At 45.6% G+C, this 22,662-nt stretch overlaps 1 protein-coding gene across 2 annotated transcripts in view; it reads right to left on the bottom strand.

The window, feature by feature from the left end:
* The window catches only part of CPM (carboxypeptidase M), a 71,991-nt gene that overhangs the window by 13,442 nt on the left and 35,887 nt on the right, over window positions 1-22,662 (bottom strand). For both annotated transcript variants that reach the window (XM_036298051.1, XM_036298050.1), the window contains exons 3-6: window positions 15,671-15,768; window positions 4,946-5,118; window positions 3,034-3,218; window positions 1,850-2,020 (exon numbers count right to left, since the gene is read on the bottom strand). In XM_036298051.1, the coding sequence (XP_036153944.1) occupies window positions 1,850-2,020; window positions 3,034-3,218; window positions 4,946-5,118; window positions 15,671-15,768 (627 nt within the window). The remainder of the gene's footprint in view (window positions 1-1,849; window positions 2,021-3,033; window positions 3,219-4,945; window positions 5,119-15,670; window positions 15,769-22,662) is intronic.

Genomic DNA, 22,662 nt, shown 5'->3' with positions numbered 1-22,662 from the left:
CTCGGTAGTATATTGTATTTTACAATCAATGGCATTTTTGATTTGATGAGATAAAATTTAGCAACTCTGAAGGAAGTAGTTTCTGCCAGATTTTAATTTGTTAGACTTGATATCTGCCCAATAAAATATATATTCTCAACTCCGTCAGGGTATTTGGGAAGTACTAAAGTAGAAAAAAAGTTCATGCTAAAAAAAATGGTCAAAATAAATCAAAATATTATTTGAATATTAAATAGTATCTATTTAGGTTCAGATTCCAGCCAGGAAGAAGGTCTCTGTCCTTTCTATTTTTTAAAATAGATTTTTGTATTTCTCTGACCTCATTTTTACCGTGAAATAGAAGAGGGGAAAAAATGGAGAGAGAATCAAAATGAAAGCGCTTGGCGGATGGCTGTCTCAGGTAGACAGAACTTTAAGGGTACAACAGGTGTGCAAAGCACGGGGGACTGAGAATGCCAAGTGTGGACAGTGTGTGCACCGCTGCACAAGGCCCGTCAGGCCTGGCTGCCAAGCATCCAGACCGAGCCAGAATGCTTTGTTTCAAGCTCCTTAGAGTAGCTGGCTCTGCCTGCCTTTTCCTCTCCGAAGGATACACAGCTCACACACAGGCACACTTGGAAAATTCCTGGCAGCAAGATTGGGTTCCTCGCTAATTTCCCACACATCTGGATCTGCCAGGAAATGTGCACACTGAGTATCCACTGGGCAGGAGGGGGCCTTTCCTCCCTGTGATGAGCAGGGATGAAGCTGGAGCCCCGAGCTGGAGGTGGGGAGGCTGTAGGACAGTGCAGAGAAGTCTGGGATGTCGTGGTATCTAGCTGGTCTTGCTGCCTAGCATTCATGGTCTATGCTTATTTATCTTGCCTGGAAAGCTGGAGCAAGCCACCCAGACACCGCAGTGCCAGCGTATGCAAGACTTCTGATAGCCTCTGCACCCAGAGGAACCACCGGGGAAGTGGCCTGTGTGCAGAAGCTCACAACTGGGAGGGTCAGGCCAGCCAGCCTCGAAGGGGGCACTTTCCACTGAGGCCACGGAAACCCGCTCCAGCACCTTGTTTTCCCTCTTGTCCTTCCATCCTAGGTCCCTATTATCTCTCAGTTCCCAGACTAAGATGAGTTCTCTGACATCCCTTATATTAGAGCTTCTGCTTATATTATTCCTTCTGATAGAGCATCCCCCCTCCCATGTTCCCTACCTGGCAGTCTCCTCCCCTTCCCTCCCTCACTGGCCAGCCTGTTCCGAGGTTGGAAAACTAGAGGCCCCCCCCTCCCACTGCATCCAGTCTGAAGAGTATTTTGTTTAGCTTGCAAAGCGGCTTTAAAACCATGAGCCCTCATGTCCGAATCCAGCTTGTTGTATCACCTGGAAGATGTGGCAGCACTGGGACTCGCTGTGGCCTGACAACAGTTCCCTGGCTCTAAGCCGCAGCTGTCCCATCAGATGAGACGTAAGCATTAGGTTTCTCCAAGGTCTTTCCCACTTCCTCCTGTGTTTGGCTCTACACCCCAGGGCACTGTACCTTTTCTCAATTCTATTTTCATTTTAATTATACTGCCATTGCAATGACTTATTTGCATGTCACCCTTCCCTATCAAACTGGGGGTAAGAGTTGTGACCTGTTCACCTTTCTTGGCACCATCCCTGACTCATCGTAGAAAACGCTGAACAAGCATCTGAGTGAGTGAAGGCGGCCTTGGCAGTGAGGAACGTGTCTGAGCATCTCTCTAACGGCCATCACCCCCACTGCTCTCATGAGGGAAGGGACCGCACGGTGCCTAACACACATGACAACCAGCTGGTAGCCCTGGTGCAGGCACTAGGAGCTGGTAGAAATGGAGAGAAACTCACCTTTGAGAGGATACCAAGAGTACCCATTTGTAATCCCATTCGGGAAGTTCATTTTGTTTTTACACTGATCTCCTTTCTTCATGTTGACATTTTTTGAGGCGTAGGCATTTGCAAGATATTGGAAAACATCATCATCGGGGGTCAAGCTCCGGGAGTGTAATGTCCCCGTTGCTGTATGTGAAAGACAAACCAAGACCCCCGTGCTGACATTAGGGCCGGAGGCAGCACACAGGGTGCCATGAGCAGGAACAACAGCACTTCACGCTCAGAGGCTCTCATTGCTTAGCGAGAAATCCGCTAGCCTCGCCCGTGAATGCCCCCCCCTCCTTCCTACTGTGTAATGAGCACACACGAGGTGACGGCACACAGAATAAGCCGTCTATAAATCCAAACTCCTCCTCCCTCAGCTAAATAGTCACTCTTGCTGATTTCTGGAGGTCGGTCAAGTTACCCCCTGGGTAGGGGTTAAATGAAACCGCTGTCATATTTTAGGGCCTGGGTATACCTCATTCTGCAGAGTTTTAAGAGGAGTCAGCAATTACTGCTCATACTAGAGGCCCGGTGCATGGATTCGTGCACCAGTGGGGTCCCTCAGCCTGGCCTGTGGGGACCGGGCCGAAACCGGCTCTTTGACATCCCCCGAGGGATCCTGGATTGCAAGAGGGTGCAGGCCAGGCCAAGGGACCCCACCAGTGCACAATCAGGACCGGGGAGAAACTGTGGGAGGGCTCTAGGGCGTGTCCGGCCCACCTTGCCCAGTCCTGATTGGTCAGACCCCATCAGCAAGCTAACCTACTGGTCGGAGCGTCTGCCCCCTGGTGGTCAGTGCACATCATAGCGACCAGTTGAACGGTCGAATGAATGGTAGGACACTTAGCATATTAGGCTTTTATTATATAGGATGATTAGCAAAGAAAGGTAAGCTGTTCTAGTTTTATTTTCCCTTAGCTATACTGCCGCTTGTGAGGTCATTGAAATCCCAGTTTTACTGTTTCACTGGTGAATGTCAAGCAATCCTGTTGTTGCTTGTCAATTCAGCCATACTGTCCAGCTACTGTTTATAAGTTGTAGGGAGGATGGCTCAGGGTTGAGAAAATACGGCTCTTTCTACCCCTGCCAGCGAAGTTACTAGGGACAGAGCTAATCCCCATTCAGAGGCAGAGTTTCAGCCCGAGTTTGCTTACCTGAAACACCGTTATCGAAAGGGTAGCTGGCCACCAGGGCACCACCGTGGAGGTTTGCCGAGAGGACAAACGTTTCTGTTTTCAGCCACTCCATGATTGCCACAGTTTCAGGCTGCCTTGATTCATTGTTAAATTCAAAAGCATCGGGGAAATTTCTATTCAGGTCATAGAAGTTATTATTTTCCCTTTAAAAGAAAGAATTTTTTAGGCTTTACTGTTGGCATGTGCGGGAGTGGATTCGTGCAATGTGTAAACATTTTGTTTGGGTTCCAGGGGTTTTTCCAAATATGAGTGCAGGGTGGTTTTTCCAAATATGAGCCACACCTGGCGTTCACACAACATGCAGCCCCCTCTCCTGCCACTCGCTCTCACCAGCGGACAGTAGCTACTGGGATGTAAGCAGAGGTGTGATGAGTATTTCCATTTGGGGGCTGTTGCTCTTTCCACTCCCTTTTGGAACCCCGAGACCCCAACATTAGCCACGTGGAGAGCCCACACAGAGAAATGAGGAACCCAGGGGACAATCGGAAGTGAGACTCCAGACATGTGGTCCCACGTTAGCTGTCTCAGGCAGACCCCAGCGAAGGCCCAGACACCATGCACGGAGCTTAGCCAACCCTAATCTCTGCTGCGTTGCCCAAATCCCTAACTCACAGAACTGAGAGTAAATAAAAAAGAGGTTGCTTTAAGTCCCAACATTTTGGGGTGGTTTGTTACAAAGTACTGAGAGCAGAAACCACTGGAAGGTGCTACTTGGAAAGGTTCTGGCCATGTTTAAATATGCTAGAGAACCTTGAAGGGGTCACATGGTGAGATTTTATTTATTTTGGGTAGAAGCAACCAAACTTTTAGTTGCACGAATATAAATGTGTATTAGACAATTGGGAAATTCCAAACTGCCCGAGGCAGCTTGAAACCAAATGAACTGTTTAAGTCAGAAATACTACTTTCCATCCTGACAGCGCTCTCGTAAACAGGGTGAATGTTCCTAAAACCCGGCGGACTTTCTGTAAGTGGCCAGCACCAACCCCACAAAGCGACACAGGCGAGAAGGCCAGGGTTCTCCGGGTGCGCAGGGGCAGCGGTGTTGGACAGGCAGCAGAGTGGCTATGGTGGGCAGACTAAAACTACAAAGATTGTGCTGAGGCTTAAAGGCGATGAACCCAACTGCGGATCTGAAAGAATGCTGGCCGTTAAGAGATGCAAGCATTTTGAACTGGGAGGAGAAAAGAGAAAGGGCCAAGTGATCTGGTTCTAAGCTTCATATTTTGTTTTATGATGAAGGAAAAATCTTGAGGATCTGTTCACTTAAAAAAAATACTGTAAGACTCACTCTTCTTTTTGATTAGTTCTCGTACTGGCTTAATAAATCCAGCGGTCATTATTGAGGGCCTCGGTACTATGCTGGGCCCTGGGGCTTGACGAACACAATGGACAGGATTCCTGACCTCAGGGAGCGTATAGTTTAGACGTTACAGAGGAAATGGGACACTGAAGATGGTGCTCTGAGAGTAAAGTGCAGGTGATATGGGCATCATTAGGGACCTAATGCCCGCTAGGCCAGGGCAGGAGTCTTTGAGGACGTGCTGCTTGAAGAGTGGGAAGTGCAGGGTGCCTGAGGTGAGAAAGAACCGCAAGGTCCAGAAGACGAAGGCTGCCGGAGCTGCGGAAGCAGGTGAGGGAGGAGGGGTGGCGAACGCAGCAGTAAGGAGGGCACAGGAGTAAAGCAGCCATATTTGGATTTCACTTTTCATCCTGAAAGCAGCCGGCAGGCAGCCCTGGAGGTTTCAGCTCTGAGATGGTCCCCTAACTCCTTGCACAGGGCCCAGGGACTCTCTTAAAGGGGGTGGAAGTGGGGAGCTTTTTGTTGTTTTGTTGTATGTTAAATAAAGATCGACTAGCCCCTCCTTACCTTCCATTAGTGTAAAAACAGTCAGGCTTTTTGACAGCTTCGAATCCATCTGGGTTCATTGAAGGCATGATGTGTATCCGGGTACTATTGATTAAACGGGTGATTTCAAGGTCTTTTCCATCGTTGGTTACGAGATAGTCAATTAAATGGAGCAGCAGTTCCCGCCCTACAGTCTGCATGTGGGAAAGGGAGTAGCATTAGGTCAGAGGAGAACTGTTCAAATTCCCCAGCAAGGGGCTCTACACGTGGTAAATGTTACCAAAACCAGTTGCGAGAGAGACCCCTGTTTCTCAAGCACATCGACACTGGCGAGGGGCCGTCAATCACGGGGGTGCAGGAAATTATTCATTAGTAGAAGTTCTTTTAAAAGTTAATTAAAAACTACCCATCTGTAAATAATTTATTTTTTTAAAAAGGATTAGAGTGAACCCAAAACACTAATTTGAAAGAATATGTGCACCCCAATGTTCACTGCAGCATTATTTACAATAGCCAAGCTATGGAAGTGACCCAACTGGATAGACCAATGGATAAAGAAACTGTAATATATATATTACTTGGTCATGAAAAAGAATGAAATATTACCATTTGCGACAGCATGGATGGACCTAGAGGGTATTATGCTAAGTGAAATAAGTCAGTAAAAAACAAATACATTGCCAGACGTGGGGTGGGTGGGTGGGGTCCTTATATATGGTGACAGGAGAAGATTTGAGTTTGGATGGCGGGCACCTGGTGCAATATACAGATCTTGTGACATAGCAACCCACACCTGAAACCTATATGTTCAAGTTGACCAATGTTACCCCAATAAATTTAATAAATATTTTAAAAAAGGAAAAACAAATACCATATTATTTCACGTATATGCATGTGGAATCTAAAGAGCAAAATAAATGAACAAACAAAATAGAAACAGACTAATAGATACAGAGAACAGACTGAGGTTGCCAGAGGCTGGGGGCCTGGGGATCTGGGTGAAAAAGATGAAGAAATTAAGCAGTACAAATGATAGTTACAGTCATGAGGATATACAGTACAGCATAGGGAATCTAGCTAATAATTATATATGGTGCCAGGTAGGTACTTGAAATGTTGGGGGAACACTTTGTAAAGTATATAACTGTCTAACCACTATGCTGTACACCTGAAATGAATACAAAATAATATTGAACGTCAAAATAAATTAAAGTAACAAAAAACTCTGTGTCACTACCATTTTGCTGGGTATGTTTCTAATGTACATTAAAATAAAAGCACTAGCCAGTTTTGGTTTAGTGAATAGAGCATCAGCCATTGGACGGAAGGGTCCGGTTTTTATTCTAATCAAGGGTATATACCTCGGTTGCAGGTTTGGTCCCTGGCCCTGGTCAGGGAGCCAGAGAGCATGCAGGAGGTAACCAATCGATGTGTCTCTCTCACATCGATGTTTCTCTCTCTGTCTCTTTCTCCCCCTTCCACTCTCTCTAAAAATCATCCTCGGGTGAGGATTAACAAAAACTACAATTAAAATAAAATAAAAGCATGACTCTGAAAATAAAATGGTCATCACATCCACCTAAAATTATCTTATGCAGCAATGAATGGAGAGATTTATTGTTTTGTTTTTTTAAGTAATTCACATTTTAGCCTTATTATGGAAAGATTTGATTATCAATTTCTCCCTGTAACCCTGGCTTTAAGGAGCCTGTTTCTGAGTAAGGAATGTCTACCTCTTACATAAGATCAGGTGCTGCTGAGGGTTTGGAGATGGGAAGCTGGGAAGCAGGAGATTAAATAGAGATAGTGCTGAGGAGGCATTAATGTAGGCAGTGCAGGAAAAGACCCTTCCATTACAACCCCACTGTGGGAATGCATTGCTGTGACAAAGGATGAGCAATTCCTTCGCTCCTCACTGGCAAGCAAACAAAGAGACCACTTTTTATGAATTTTTTATCTGAATAAATAAACACAAAATAATTGGGACTAAGAAAATTTGGCATATGCCAATTATTTATTCACAGGTAGCCATGACATTCAGAGTGGAAACACTCAATTCTGGCTTCGAATTCTTCCTGCTAGTTTCTATCTTTTCCCCTTACTATGATTTTTGTTTTTACAACAAAAATTGTCACTTGAAAAAGTCCTTACAACCTAATAACCAGAAAAGTTAAGCGAGTCATGCACTGGGTTTCCAATTCTGTGCTTTGGAAACTCAAGCACTTTTGGAAGCAACCTCCATGAGCCATCTTCAGGCTACCCTAAAACCAGTGAGAGGGGGCTGGGGACTTTCATTTTCTTTTCTTTTTTAAAAAATAGAGTTTTTATTGATTTCAGAGAGGAAGGAAGAGATAGAAACATCAATGATGAGAAAGAATCATTGATCGGCTGTCTCCTGCATGCCCTCTACTCAGGATCCGGCCAGAAACCTGGACATGTTCTCTGACTAGGAATCGAACCATGACCTCCTGGTTCATAGGTCGACATTCCAACCACTGAGCAACACAGGCCAGGCCTCCAGTGTCACTTTTAAATGAAAGAAAACCTATGTTACTGGAGGAAAAAAAAAATCATGCTTTTCTGTTTGTTTCCATATGCCAAAACAAACCCCAAGTTCTTCACTGCAGAGGGTAAATAAAAATCTTGGAAATACAATAAAACACTAGCAAAGAGTCAGATGATTTAAAAAATGCTGAGATAAACAGATGAAATTTCAGAGGGAGTCAAACAAAGTCCTCTTTTTTTGGCTGGGCCATATTTTTGCTGCCTCTGTAACAGCAGATTTATGCCAAATAATATTCAAATTAATTCTTCCCAACTTTACTATAAATGTCTCAAACACTCATGTTTTATGTATAAACTTCTCTTCATTTAAAATTAAGTCTTTGAATATGAAACCTTAGAGAGTTCAAATATTAAGAAAGAATGTGGTCAAAACAGTGTCCAGTAGCTTAAGCAGCCTTTCATTCGGCCGCTCACTTCCTTCTGGGGAGGGTGACTTAAGGAGAGACTCCCTAATGAAGAATGCGAAAGGCTGAACACACCAGCTCTGGCAGCCTTTCCCTCATAACTCATCCGGCCATTGAACCGGACATAATGCAGAAAACAGAAAATAATGCCCCATTCGTTTTCATTCAGTTCGGTCATGCTGGAATTTAGACAGATAAAACTGAGTGTTTGAGCTCTTTCAAGAATGTTTATAAACAATGAAAACATTTTTGTAGGAGCAACCCATGACATAGGCAGTGCTGTGTGAGAGGGAGTCTGAGTAGCACAGGAGCGTCAGCAATCCCATGCTTGAGTCCGGGAATTGGTACACTCTTAGCTCTGAGGTGCCACAGTGGTGTTACAGATTTAATTTACAATCGATTGACTAAATCCTCTTCAAATAGCCTAAAGATGACTGTGTCTGGCACACTTTTACCCAGCCTCCCAGCCTATGTGGTCCCACAGCTCTGCACATGTGTGCTATCCCAACACTGCTCACATAGGTACAATGGCCTGACCGACCGACTGGCCACCCTGCCCCACTCCACCATCTAGATCTGGGGGCAGGGATTCTGCTCGCTTTCTCGGTGGCCCTGGGATCTTACCCAGCTCCTGGTATATCATGGACTCAAAAATTACTGTCGACAAGTCTGTTCCAAGGTCAAAACTATGCCAGGAGGAATTTTCTGAAAACATAAGGACTTCAGTCCCTTAGTGAGGGGAGACATACAAATGCTCAAGTTATTTCCTTTGAAGGATTTTCAATATTAAACAAACTGCACAGGGATGGGGCTAACAGTTCTGCTCATGCCGAAGGCTCAGAATTTCTGGTCACCCAGCCCAGCCTCACCAAAACGGATTATATATATATATATATATAAAAGGGATGAGATACTTTATCTGGAGTAAAGATTAGTTCTATCTAAATCCAAAAAGAAGATTTAGCCCTAGCTGGTTTGGCTCAATGGATAGAGTGTCGGCCCATGGACTGAGGATCCTGGGTTTGATTCCGGTCAAAGACACGTACCTCGGTTGCAGTCTCGATCCCTGGCCCCTGTCGGGGCATGTGCAAGAGGCAACCAATGGATGTGTCTCTTTCACATCGATGTTTCTATCTCTCCCCCTTCTTTCCACTCTCTCTAAAAATCAATGGAAAAATATCCTCAGGTGAGGATTAAAAACAATAAAAAACAAGCAAACAAAAAACAAAAAGAAGCCCTAACTGGTTTGGCTCAGTGGGTAGAGCATTGGCCTGCGGACTGAAGGGTCCCAGGTTCAATTCTGGTCAAGGGCATGTACCTTGGTTGCGGGCACATCCCCAGTAGGGGGTGTGCAGGAGGCAGCTGATAGATGTTTCTCTCTCATTGATGTTTCTAACTCTCTATCCCTCTCCCTTCCTCTCTGTAAAAAAAAAAAAAAATCAATAAAACATATTTAAAAAACAAAAACAAAAAGAAGAATTAATTATCCAAAGCCACGCTGCAAAACAGGATATTCTCCTACCATCTTGGATGGGGTGGAGGAAAAATGTGGGAAGTGGCATTTGGAAGGACAAGTTCTAACGCTTTAATCTTTTGTTTTGTTTTACTAAGTTTGGAACCTCTGCTGCATGCTGGCTACACATCCCAGACTGTCCGGGACAGGCACAGCTTCAGACAGTATGTCCTGTTGTTCAGGGAAACATGAGCATACCCTCTAAATGCAAACATTTAGACATACCAACTGCATCTCATAGGCTGTCTCATATCTAGAGAGCGTGTGAAAATCACTTGTCTTTAAAGTTGAAAAATAGGGTCACTATTATGCAGGGAATGTCTTTCCCTTCAACCCATATATCTGGAATACAAAGTAATTATATAACTTAATGCCACCAACTGTGAAATTCTAAGTGTGATGTGGATATTTCAAAAGTCTATACCCAAATAAACCATCATAGTAAAAAAAAAAAAAAAAAAAAAAAGCATTGATGTTTAAGAAACAGAAGTTTTTAAAAAACTCCCCCCGCCCAAAAAAATTAGAATTGGTAATGCAGTTAAGCTTAACAAACCCATATTGAACACCTACTCCGATACTACTTACAACCATGGGTCCTGAGGTCAAGGGCACCTTGTGAACCCAGCTTCTGACTTGTGCTTTGCCTATTACTGGATTAGTTTAAATTTATTGGCACCCAACTTTTTAAGCGCATTGTCAGGCTTCACTTCAGTATTTGTATTAGAGAGGAATTAGATAAGTCTTAACAGTCTGGAGATTACCCAAGTATAACATCTTTTTCTACAAAGGTTTTTATAGAATGGGATAGAAGATAGGCACAAAACGGGGGCGGGCGGGTGGGTGGGTGGGTGGGGGGTGGGACTTGAGGAAGGAGGCAGCAGCGATATCCCAGCTTCTCCCCGGCACCTGTAGAGGCCGCGGGTATTAGTTGTCCCAGTGTCAGGGCATGGTCCCAGTTCTCAGTAGAGCTCTGATTGTAGAGACTGGGTTACAGTTTACTACAAAGCCAGCCAGTAGCAGGATGAGGTGGAGGGACAGGGCAAGGAGACAAAGGCCCCACTCGCAAACACTGGGAATATCAGTGGAGTGAGAGAATGGCCCAGAGCCCCGCTCAGTGCGCCCTGGTATCATCCCTCGCGATTAAAAGCAATTCTTAGACTTCAGGTGTGTCAGCACTGCCACTTAGGCGCTTGCATAAAGTGAACCTAGAATCGGGCTTCTACAATGCACCACCCCAAAGGATGTGCAAGGAGGGACTGGGTTGTCTGGAGAAACACTGCTAGTCTCACTAAAATGAGAAAGGTAGAAACTCAGAAATATTTCTCCCATGTTCTGAAGCAGCATGAACATCAGGTGACAACGGCTTATCAAACATCAGTTAGCTACCCAGTGTGGCTTCGCTGCAGTCGGGGGGGGGGGGGGGGGGAGGGCGGGGCGGAGTAGGGAGAAAAAAGGGGCAGACAGCCTGCTCAGTGGTTAGTGTCAACCAGGAGTTCATGGCTGAATTCCTGGTCAGGGCACATGTCTGGATTGCAGGCTCAATCCCCAGTGTGGGGTGTGCAGGAGGCAGCTGATCAATGATTCTCTCTCATTACTGATGTCTCTTTCCCTCTCCTTTCCTCTCTGAAATCAATCAATCAATCAATCAATCAATCAATCAATCAAAGAAAGGAACAGATAGAGGTGACTGGGAGATGTTGATTCCAGTATTCTCTGAGCTTGCTAGCCCAAATCTTGTTAATGGCACTGAAACAACTAGGTATCCATACAAACAAAATTAATCTGATCTAGATGTAAAAGTAAATCCTAGACCTATATGTGAAAATAAAAACAATAAAAACAGAACATTCTAAAAGCAGCAGAGAGAATAAAGGAAGCAGAGCTCAGGGCTCTGGGTTCAGACAGCTTATGACCAGACACAAGCCAGGCCTCCGTTCCGGGCAAATGTGCTAACAGACACGCCACCTGCAGAGGTGAGCAGAAGAAGCGACGCCCACAAAGCACTCAGTGTGGCCTGTGCTCCATACGTGCAGGCCGCTTTTATTACTGTCCTGCGAAGCACTGCACAGAAGCTGACTTGCCAGGCTGCTCCATGTGGCATAGCGAGCAGCGCCGTCAATAGGATATGAGCCAACGGCCAGGCGACTGAGACAAGATCAGACAAGAGCAGATTTAACTTCACTGCTTCTGTTACAATACTTGCTGGCAGATGGCCCACTTTGAGTTGATTTTGCTACTCACAACTTGCTTTCTGCATTCCTGAGTGTAGGCAGGCTGATTAGCCCAAACCCTCAGCATCAGCCAAATAAACCCATCTTCACAATTACTAAGATATAGATTAGCCAAATATATTTCACCTAAATTCAAGAAACCTTTAGATCTAACTTCTCGTTTGAAGTAAATAGAGGAACCAGATATACTAGCTCAGTACTACAATAAGGAAGGAAACAAAATATTCAGAATGTGGGACATTCTGCAGGGCCGACAACTGATTGGCTCTTTATTAAATCTAATGTCGTGAAAAGATTCTTTAAATCCTAGAAATAAAAGAGATTCAAGGGATACATCAACCAAATGTGATACAGGGTCTCAGACTGGATCCTCATTTGGGCAATTTTGGGGATGTTCTGAGGAAAATTGGAGGAACTACAAAGTGGAGAATAGGATAAAGATTTAGAGACATGAAGTGAGAGTTGTGTTAACTAAAATATTTTAAATAGCAAATTAGTGTAGCTCATTTGGTAAAAGTACAGGCACATAAATGCACATGCAAATATCTGGAACCATAAATAGTAAGGAATTAATAGCCCTAATGTTTGGAAGGTGAGTATACAAGGTTTGTTTGCATATCTGTATTTTTTTCTAAGGTACACATATGTTGGTTTTGTAATAACAGCTTATTTTTAATTTAAAAATGATCAGATTATAAAACAAGGCAAAATGAGGTAAGGTAAAAATTCATGGCAGATCTGATCAACAGAATTGTGTCTTCCTGATGCTGCTGATGCCACTGTCATGTAGCCATGGCCTTAGTGTGGAAACACACACACACACACACGGGGAGGGTGCAGGCTGGGCAGTCTCTCCAATCTGGGACTCCTTGGGGGATGTCCAACTGCCAGTTTAGGCCCAATCCCTCTCACAATCCTGGACCACTGGCTCCTAATCACTTATCTGCCTGCCTGCCTGGTCGCCCCTAACTACCCCCCCCTGCTGGCCTGATCGCCCCTCACTGCCTCTGCGTGCCAGCCTGATCACCCCTAACTGCCCCCCGCTGCTGGCCAGGTTGCCCACAACTGCCCCCTCCCTGCCAGCCTGGTTTCTCCTAACTGCCCCCTGCCTGCCACCCCCCGCTGGCCTGGTCACCCCTTACTGCCCCCCCGCTGGCCAGGTCACCCCTTACTGCCCCCCCTGCTGGCATGGTCGCCCCCAACTGCCCCCCTCTGCCGGCCTGGTCACCCCTAACTGCCCCCCCTGCAGCCTAATCGCCCCCCCTGCCGGCCTGGTTGCCCCCACCTGCCCCCCTCTGGCAGCCTGGTTGCCTCTAACTGGTCCCCCTACTGGCCTGGTTGCTCCCAACTGCCCTCCCTGCTGGCCTGGTCGCCCCTCGTGTCCCCCCACCAGCCTGGTTGCCCCACGCAGCCTGCTGTTCAGTCGTTTGTTTGTTTCTCACTAACCCCGCTGCCAACCTGGCTGCCCCATGCAGCCTGCTTGTTCAGTCGTTTGGTCATCCCTCACTAACCCCCCTGCCGGCCTGGTCATAGGCAGCCATCTTGTGAGGGTGTGATGGTCAATTTGCATATTAACGCTTCATTATATAGGATTCTTTCTTTTTAAAAATATATTTATTGATTTCAGAGAGGAAGGGAAGAGAGAGAGAGAGACAGAAACATCAACAATGGGAGAGAATCATTGATTGGCTGCCTCCTGCATGCCCCAGACTGGGGATCGAGCCCACAACCCAGGCATGTGCCCTGATCTCCAGGAATTGATTGACCTCCTGGTTCATAGGTTGGCACTCAACTACTGAGCCACACCAGCCAGGCAAGAGGAAACATTTTATAATACAGTGTGGTTAATTCTGTCCACCACGCTACTCCGTGCACATGTGTCCCTGTGGGATTCTCTGCACGGGGCCCACAAATCCTGGAACAGCACAGTCCCTGAGGTCAGCATTCAAAGTCTGTGCCAAAGAGTGAGGACTCCATCCTAAGAAGGTTAGGAGTCACGGCCCTAAGAGGTTAACTATGGTGCTTTTTAATAGTGGGTTTTGAAATGTTCTTTCAATTCCAAAAGATCTGGGAGAAGAAGAAGGATGAGTAAAGTGATAGACCTCAAGCTCAAGTGACTCGTCTGCTCCTGGGTTAAGCCACCACACCCCCCAGCTCCTAGTGGCACCAGGAGGGCAGAACAGGCAAGATCTCAAAGTCAGAATAACAAGGTTCTCAACGGCCCCTAGAGAACCACAAACACTGTTCCCAGCGGGGACACACAGCGGGAAACAGGACTTCAGGGCCTTACCCCAAAACACCCCGGTACTTTCCCCTGCCTGATCTCAGTCCTCAGATCAAAGTGAACCAGAGAGCCCTGATCTGAGGGGTACACTGACTACCTGGAGAGCAAGGTGCCAGAAATTTGGGAAAGTGCATGGAAGGAATAAGCATGGTCAGAGGTGAGCGAGGGAAAGGACTCTGCTTACCTTTGGAAGTTTGGGTTCAGAGAATTAATTTTGGAGCAACAGGCTGCAACCTCTGAAATGTCAGGAATTCAGTAATAAATGACGGCAGCCAATGAGTGTCATGTGTCTCTTATTAGAAATGGATTGCACAGGACCCTGATCAATAGGCCAGATAGCAAAAGGCAAAGGAACTCTGGGCTGCTGTCTATAATGAATGGTTGTTTTATTAAAAACAACTTTGGTCAGACTCCCAGCAGTACCAAGTCTTTTAAAGTGCAGCCCATTATGCTCAAAAAGTCACAGAGGGATTGAACTTCCACCCAACTACAAATCAGGTTCAAAGATCAGCCTCTTTCTTGGAGGCAAGCGTTTGTATCATAGCTGCAGATTCAAGAAGAACCATCTGTGGCAGGACAGGTTGGGCAGCATGCCTGCCTGCGTGCGTGCGTGTGTCCTGTCCCTGTAGAGTCCGAGTTCGGGGAGGGGTGAGCCACAACAGGAAGCTCAGCATTCGATTAGAGCATGCCACCCACACGATTGCAACTTCAGAAGTGTTTTAACAAGCCTGCCGGTTGTACTTACTGGATATGCGTTTACTTTGACATTCCTTAAAGTTAAGTGTGTTTTACAGGGCGTTACACATTATTCCTACGTAAACTTTCCTGAATGTGATGACTATAAACTATCTTTGCCTTCCATCTGATTGCCTAGTTGTAGGAAGTCCTGGCAAACAAAAAATACTACAGTTGTCATATTCTTAACAAAAAAAATTAATTTTATGTTAATTTCAGAAAGGGAGGGAGAGATAGAAACATCAATGATGAGAGAGATTCATTGCTTGGCTGCCTCCTGCACACCCCCTACTGGGGATTGAGCCTGTAACCTGGGCATGTGCGCTTGACTGGAATTGAACCTGGGACCTTTCAGTCTGCAGGCCGATGCTCTATCCACTGAGACAAACCAGCTAGGGCCAGCTGTCATATTCTTAAAATACTCTGAGATGTAAGGTGAGAAATAGCAGTGAGCATTTTCAAATGCCTAGCAAGAATGGCAGGGCAGGTAGGAGCAGTAAAAGGGTATTTTGCAAAATATAAAATAAATAACAGAAAACAAGATAAAAATAGAATTTATCCCTGCTAAGTTGGAAAAGAGACAAGGCATTAATGGAATTTTAGAGTGTTTGTAGAATGGTGGCTATGAGAGAACCCTAACTTTGATTGTCTAAACTTGAGCATGGAAAACATTGAGTATTAGATGAAGACCAAGTGACAAAAGCATTAAAAACCCAGATATTATGAGTTTGGATAGTAATTTGGGATCTTCTGATTGCTTGGAATTGAAACAGAATCTAGCTCCTTTGTTGGGTCACCTTGTTGCTGATGGGGGGGTTGAGGGGTGGGTAAGCAACCAAATGCCTGCGATGGTTGTTGGGTTCTGGTTGCTTAATTCTCTCAGAAGGCCCAACAGGAAGACCGTTCCAGATTCTTTGCTGTAATTTGTGCTGCCTCTTGGCACTTAGGCAGAGCTCAAAAGACCTCAGCGGAGTTTCTGTGGTGACATTTCACCTATTTAGGCCCCATACATACCTCATCTCCGTGCATATTTGCCACGTACTTGAACTCTGGAATCCCGATTCTGTGTTCCTTTGGTGAGCGTCCCACGACAAGAACCCACAGGTTTCTGCCTTTATAAAGAAAAAAAAAAGACCGAAAAATAAGTTGTCTTTTAAAATGACAAATGGACTCTGGGAGAATGACCAAGGGAAACAACCACTGCTTCTCCCCCTGATTAAAGCTTCATGATGCTCCAGTTCACAACTAGCACCGCTGTGCTTAAAGGGCCCCCAGTGTACTGCCAGCCCAGACCCTTCACTTCAGCACAAATATTTAACTTACTATTTTACAATGTGATATTTAAAAACTGACGGCTAGCCCTAGCTGGTTTGGCTCAGTGGATAGAGTGTTGGCCTGCGGACTGAAAGGTCCCAGGTTCGATTCTGGGCAGGGCACATGCCCAGTGTGGGGGAGGGGGAGCGGTGCAGGAGGCAGCTGATCAATGATTCTCTCATCATTGATGTTTCTATCTCTCTCTCCCTCTCCTTTCCTCTCTGAAATCAATAAAAATATATTTAAAAAAACCCCAACCAAAACCAAAAAAAACCTGAAGACTTGCTGGGTGACATAGATCTCATTTTTCCAAAATGCTTATTATATGCTTTGCTCTGAGTTTCTAGTGGCTTTATAGAAAACTAGAGGCCGAGTGCACAGATTCGTGCACTGGTGGGGTCCCTTGGCCTGGCTTGCAGGGATTGGGCCGAAACCAGGTCTCCAACATACCCCGAGGGGTCCTGGATTGTGAGAGGGTGGTTCTCGGGTGACACACCACAGAACTGGCCTCCCTCCTCTCTGGTTCCAGGTGTGTGACCCAAGAACCACAGTTACCAAGTCACCGAAGCTCAGCAGCTTCTGCGTTGAGCATCTGCCCCCTGGTGGTGAGTGCATGTCATAGCAATTGGTTGGAACATCTACCCCCTGGTGCACTAGAGGCCCGGTGCACGAAATTCATGCAAGGGGGTGGGGGTTGGAGGGATGTCCCTCAGCCCAGTCTGTGCCCTCTTGCAATCTGGGACCCATCAGGTAGGGTCCCTAGGCCTGGCTGGTGATCAGGGCCTATTGAGGCTTTCCCTCCCCTGGCTGCTGGCACCTGGCCCCACCCCCGCCGCTGCCACTGCTTGCCATCTGTGTGGTGCTTCCCCCCCTTCCCCGCCACTAGTCGCCTCCCTCTGCAGGTGACAGGCATGGGGTGCGATTGCTTGGCTGGCCTGGGCCTCCCTCTGCAGGGCGATCGCTGGCTGGCCCCGCACACCCGCCACAACGTCACTGGCTGGTGGCCTGGGCCTCCCTCTGTGGGGTGATTGATTGTGGGGGCCCCAGATCGATTGTCCCACAAAGGGAGGCCCTGCCCACCTGCCGCCGGCCAGGTAGCCTGGGCCCCAAAGAGGGAGACCACGCCCACACGGCCTGGGCTCCACAATCGATCGCTGTGCAGAGGGTGTCCTGGGCCTCCCTCTGCAGGGCGATCGTGGGGTGATGGCAGGGCTCCCCGACCAATTGCATCGCACCCGCCTTGGCTGGCCTGGTGCCCGTGCATGTCATAGCGTGGTGGTCCAGAAGGTCGTCCTGCTGTTCGGTTGATTTGCATATTACACTTTTATCATATATATATATATATATTGATGATCTTGCTAATTCACACAATTACACAAACTTCAATTGTAGTTGATGGCTGACTGGGAGGTGCCATAATTCTCAGGGCAAGGAAAGGGAAAAATAGATTAAAAAAAATCAACAGCCAGTAAACATGTAACTCCGAAGGGAGCTTGTTCTTAAGGTGAGAAACTGACTCTTGTATTCAAATGCTGGTGGGACACAGCTCCTTTGTGGTGAGTGTCCGCGCATCTTTGATGTGCAGGCGTCTTGTAAACTGGGAACCACACATACCCTAATAATACCCCAGGAGAACCTCTAGGTCCTAACTGTGTCACAGAGGGTGTGATGTGGGCAGGAAGGACAGAGACTGCGGTCTCTGGGAATTCGCTCTGTGCAGACATCAGTCTATACCCGGCCCACAGCATCTCAGGACATCCCTTGTCATAACTCACTGAGGTGGGTCTTTAACCAAACTTTACAAATGAGAACACTGATCTTCAAAAAATATGAAGTAAACTGCTTATGATCACACAGCCAGCCAGGAGGAGACTGTGATTTGAGCCCCAGAGCCAAGACCGGAATCCTGCCTGTTTGATTACAATTCTGGCGCTCCTTCCACTAACGAAAAGGCCCCTTTCTCAAGAGGCTTGGTTTCCTAATCAGGAAAGGGAAGAGGTCCCTTTCAATTCTATATCATCTGGCTCTTTCAATGCATACATTTTAGGATTAGAGATTGGGGATTGTGTGTTTGATGTCTACCACATATATGTACGGTTCAAATATCTGTGATAGCTAAGCCTTCTGTGGAATTCAAGCCCAGGAAAGGAATTTAATAGTAGCTAATGGGCTAATGTAGAGCAATTTTCCACAGAATTTCAGCTCTATTCCTTAAATCAGGGGCCCCACAGGCTGGGAACACACAGTTGCCATGAGGAATACAGGAAGAAGCAGATGCTGGACTTATCTTTTGCATGATTTATTCTTTTTGTTGTTGTTAATTCTCACCCAAAGATACTCTTCCACTGACTTTTAGAGAGAGTAGAAGGGAGGGGGGGGGGAGAGAGAGAGAGAGAGAGAGAGAGAGAGAGAGAGAGAAACATCGATGTGAGAGAGACACATCAATCAATTGGTTGCTTCCTGCACATGCCCTGACCAGGGCCAGGGCTGGAGCCTACAATTGAGACACATGCCCTTGACCGGAATCGAACCTGGGACCCTTCAGTCCGCAGTCTGACACTCCATCCACTGAGCCAAATGGGCTAGGGCCTCACCATTTATCCTTACTATAACAATATTTTAGAGAAATTTGTCTTGACAAGGTGATAGCTTTAAATTTGGCAACTGCAGGAATTCTCAGAAAACAACCCCAAAATGCAGTTTATCCGGTTGATGCTACTTGTTCATTGCAGATTATTCATTCATACATGCACTTATTGAGTTCTGCTCTAGCCAGGCATTTATCCAGGTGATTAGATTGTATGGATAAGTAGGTCACACTCTATGCCCAGTGAGTTTCTGACCTGGTGGACAAGAGCAACGTGCAAACATATAACTACACTGGACTGTGATAGTTGATCACAGAGCTGTGTGAAAGGTATTGTTGTGGATGTAGAATAAAAGAAATGATTAACTTTTTCCAAGCAAGGGGAGCATGTAAAACTTTACAGGTGTAGCGTTTTAGATCTGATGTCTGAACAGAGTTCTGAAGAATGATTCTGAGTTTGCCATATGGACAAGTACAATCTGCCAGAATCATTTCATTAACCAGCACCTTCTATTTGCCCATAATGCCAATTTGCAGGTCATCTGGAGTTAATTGTACAAAGTTAACATTTGCACGTGAAGCAAGAAATAACTTTTTCTGAGAAGCGAGCTATCAAATCTGGCTCTTCAGGTTTCCTCCTGGGGAATGCTGTTAGGTAGCAATTTGTGCTTTTAAAGCTAGGATAATCACAGGTTTGTACAAAATATGGCCTAGTCCCCTCATAGGTAAGGGAAAATTTCAAAATAATCTCAACAAAATATTTACCAATTGTTATACTTATCACACTACATCTGTGACAGCTGGCCTGCTACACAAAGGAGAGTGTCAGACACTGAACCTGACCTGAGATGGATAGCCAATATGATTTGGTTTAAGGAAGGAGAGAAACCAAACCTATAAAACCGAAGAAATACTTTAATGGGAAACTCACTTCAACTCGAGCACAGATGGCCCCTAAGTGAACTGCAAGGTGTGACACTCACCTTGAATAAACCTCAAGGGCACAAAGTCTAAGAAAGAAACCAGGCAATAAATCCGGAAGATAATAGTATTCCCACAAAGCTTTAGGAATGACAAGCCTCCTGAAGGGTTTTGACCACCCTCTCAATGAACACTGGCTGTCTGGCTTAGACCAGAATTAATACGCAAAGGACAAACTATTTATTTTTCACAGCCTGACTGCCAAGGTCATTTACACAGGATTTTTTTTTTTTCTCTCTATCAAGGTTGGAAAGGTGATTATTGCTAGTACCAGGTGTGCTTAATAGTTCTGAAATGCTGGGACTCTTTCTCCTCATTACAAAGTAAACAAGACTGGATTCCAAATATGTCAGTATCTGTATTCAGGGACTCACGTGGGGCTTGACACAAACCCCAGTGCTCTGACAGGGGAGCCCGACGGGGCCTGCTTGGAGGACTGGAAAAAGCCTTAGCATTCAGAAGGCTTCATCAAGATCCACATGACACAAGAAAGCAGGCAAGAAGTGCCACAAAGTTCTCTAGGTGTTGAGAAGAAAGTAGGAGAAGCTCGGAAAATTAAGTTTAGCTCCCACAGGTAGAAATGGGAGGAGTGTCACTCCCACATCAGAATCACCTGGGTCCTTAAAAAAAAAAAAAGAGAGAGAATCACCTGGGTCCTTGTAAAAATGCCAGCCCCTGAGTCCCGTCTCCTACATCAAACTCGAGGCAGGAAGCCTGAAACCTGCATTTACTAGGCTTCCTTGGTGACTCTGAGGCCCATTAAAGTGTGAAAGCTTCTGGGACTGGGGCGGTAAACGGCCTAATAGATCCAGCAGGCAGTTGATCTTTTGGTAAAATCATCTCATTTTACATATAATCGTGAATATGTCTCTATGTTAACAAATATACTTCTACTATATCTTTTTAAATGGCTGCTTAATGTCTTATACATGAAAGTACTACCATTTACTCAACCAATGCTCTATTGGTAGATGTCCAACAAGAAATGATTTTATATAAATGTCAGCAAGTCCACTGAGATTATGCACAGAATTTATAACATAAAAACATTTTATCATGCGAAAGAAATCAGAACGCATAATTATATGACAACCACCTGAAACAGACTGTTCGTTTTAAAAATACCAGGGAAGGAAATAGCGCCATAGCATATTAAGCCTTAAATTAAATAATGGATGAGTCCCTTACAAGAATTTTTTTAAATGATGTTTTTAAATAACTGTATAAATTATGCTACAAAAAAAAAAAAGAAAGAAGAAAGAATTGAAAATAGCACATTACTTAAATCAGGTTATAAACTCAGCTTCCAAAGTTCACACCTGCTAATGGCTCATTACAAAAAAAAATACCAAACACTGACACACAAAACAAGGACAAAAAGCACCAGCAAAAGTTTCCAGAATGGCTATGCTTGCAGAGCAGTATTCACAGCTCAAAGCCATGAGCAGGAGGTCCTGGTATTCCCTTTCACAGGGGTGGACACAGTCTTAAGTGACCTAAGGCAGTGTTTCTCCAAGTGTGGTCCATTCGCACCACCTGGCACCTCGTCAGAAATGTACATTCTTGAGCTCCGCCCCTCAGGCACCGAATCAGACACTGGGGTAAGGACCAGCAGCCTGCGTTTTAATCAGAATCCAGGGGACTCGCATTCCCACTAGTGGAAGAACCACTGTAACCAGGCATGAAGTTGGGTAACCCACCCACAGAATCTGCTCAGTTCTTAACCCCTCAGCTGCATGCTCTAGTCCAGGGGTCCTCAAACTATGGCCCGCGGGCCACATGCAAATACAAATATTGTATTTGTTCCCATTTTGTTTTTTTACTTCAAAATAAGATATGTGCAGTGTGCATAGGAATTTGTTCATAGTTTTTTTTTTTAAACTATAGTCCGGCCCTCCAACGGTCTGAGGGACAGTGAACTGGTCCCCTGTTTAAAAAGTTTGAGGACCCCTGCTCTAGTCACCTGAGGGATGGAAAATATCAAAGACAAAATCAAGGAAACCTGACCCAAGCTTGCTCTGTACCACTTCTGGTGCTGAGATATTTCTCTTTCCCCCCACTGAAGAACCAGAAGGAGGAGGCTGAGAAGACCCTTGAGGAGTCTTTGAGAAGTTAAAGATATTGTTTGCTCCATTGGTGTGCAAACCCAAAAGGGGTTTGCAAGCTGGTATATCAGTGTATCCCCCCAAGTTGCCTTCTATGTAAGGACACAGCAAGCCCCAAAGTCGTGGAGTCTGGAGTGGCTGTGCCTCACGGGATCTGGCTGCTAGGTGTTTTCCCCGCCATATGTTTGGCCACTGGTCAACAAAGAGGCTAAAAAAGTAGAGTGAATGAAGCAACAACAGAAGAAAAGACATAGACAAAACCCATATGCTGCCTACATATCCTGTTTCTGCAACCCGAAATTCATGCAAATGTCTGCTTCGTGGCAAACTGCCCAGGGCTCACTGTGGCTTCTGCACGGAATTGAAGGGTTCTGGCCAGCCCATGTGAACTCCCAGCCCGTTTCCATACCTGCAAAACGGAGAACCCACACTTACACAGATGCAATGCTCTCCCCCCATACACAGCCCCCAAGTCAGCCATGTAATCCCATGAAGCTTCACTGTCATTTCCTATGCACTGGGCCTGGAATTCCCGACCTTGTTCATGAACACAGGAACTTGTCAAGAAGGGGTTTGGAAAGGAATCGGGGGTCCCAGGAGTCCTGCTGCTACTGTTATAAAAGCCAGTGCTCTGCTCTGCCTGGAAGCAGCATGGGGCTGGGCAGTTTTTTTTGCCCAGGGCGACTCTATTCCAAATGATCACCTGCCAAACATGTTGTACAGATTTGTTCTTATAGCACCATAAGGTGTCGTGCACATCCACTGTACTTGTCGACTGATCATGGACAGTCAATATTTTACTATTAAAGGTACGGAAACACTATATTAAGAAAAAATACCACATAGTAAGGCCTCACTGGCAAAGCCTATCTCCTGGAATTTTTTCCCTGGATAATCTCATTATATCTACATGCACCATCAAATAGTATTTGTATGTGGGCAGATATGACTCCAGAGCTGAAGTAATGCTTTGAATTCTAGGAGTGCAAAGTTGAGCATGAAGAGAAAAAAAAAAAAGA

Source organism: Myotis myotis, unplaced genomic scaffold (assembly GCF_014108235.1).
Source record: "Myotis myotis isolate mMyoMyo1 unplaced genomic scaffold, mMyoMyo1.p scaffold_m19_p_3, whole genome shotgun sequence".
In the NCBI taxonomy this organism is placed as follows: domain Eukaryota; kingdom Metazoa; phylum Chordata; class Mammalia; order Chiroptera; family Vespertilionidae; genus Myotis; species Myotis myotis.
The sequence above is the reverse complement of the archived record's forward strand: the minus strand, read 5'-3'. Positions and strand labels throughout refer to the sequence as shown.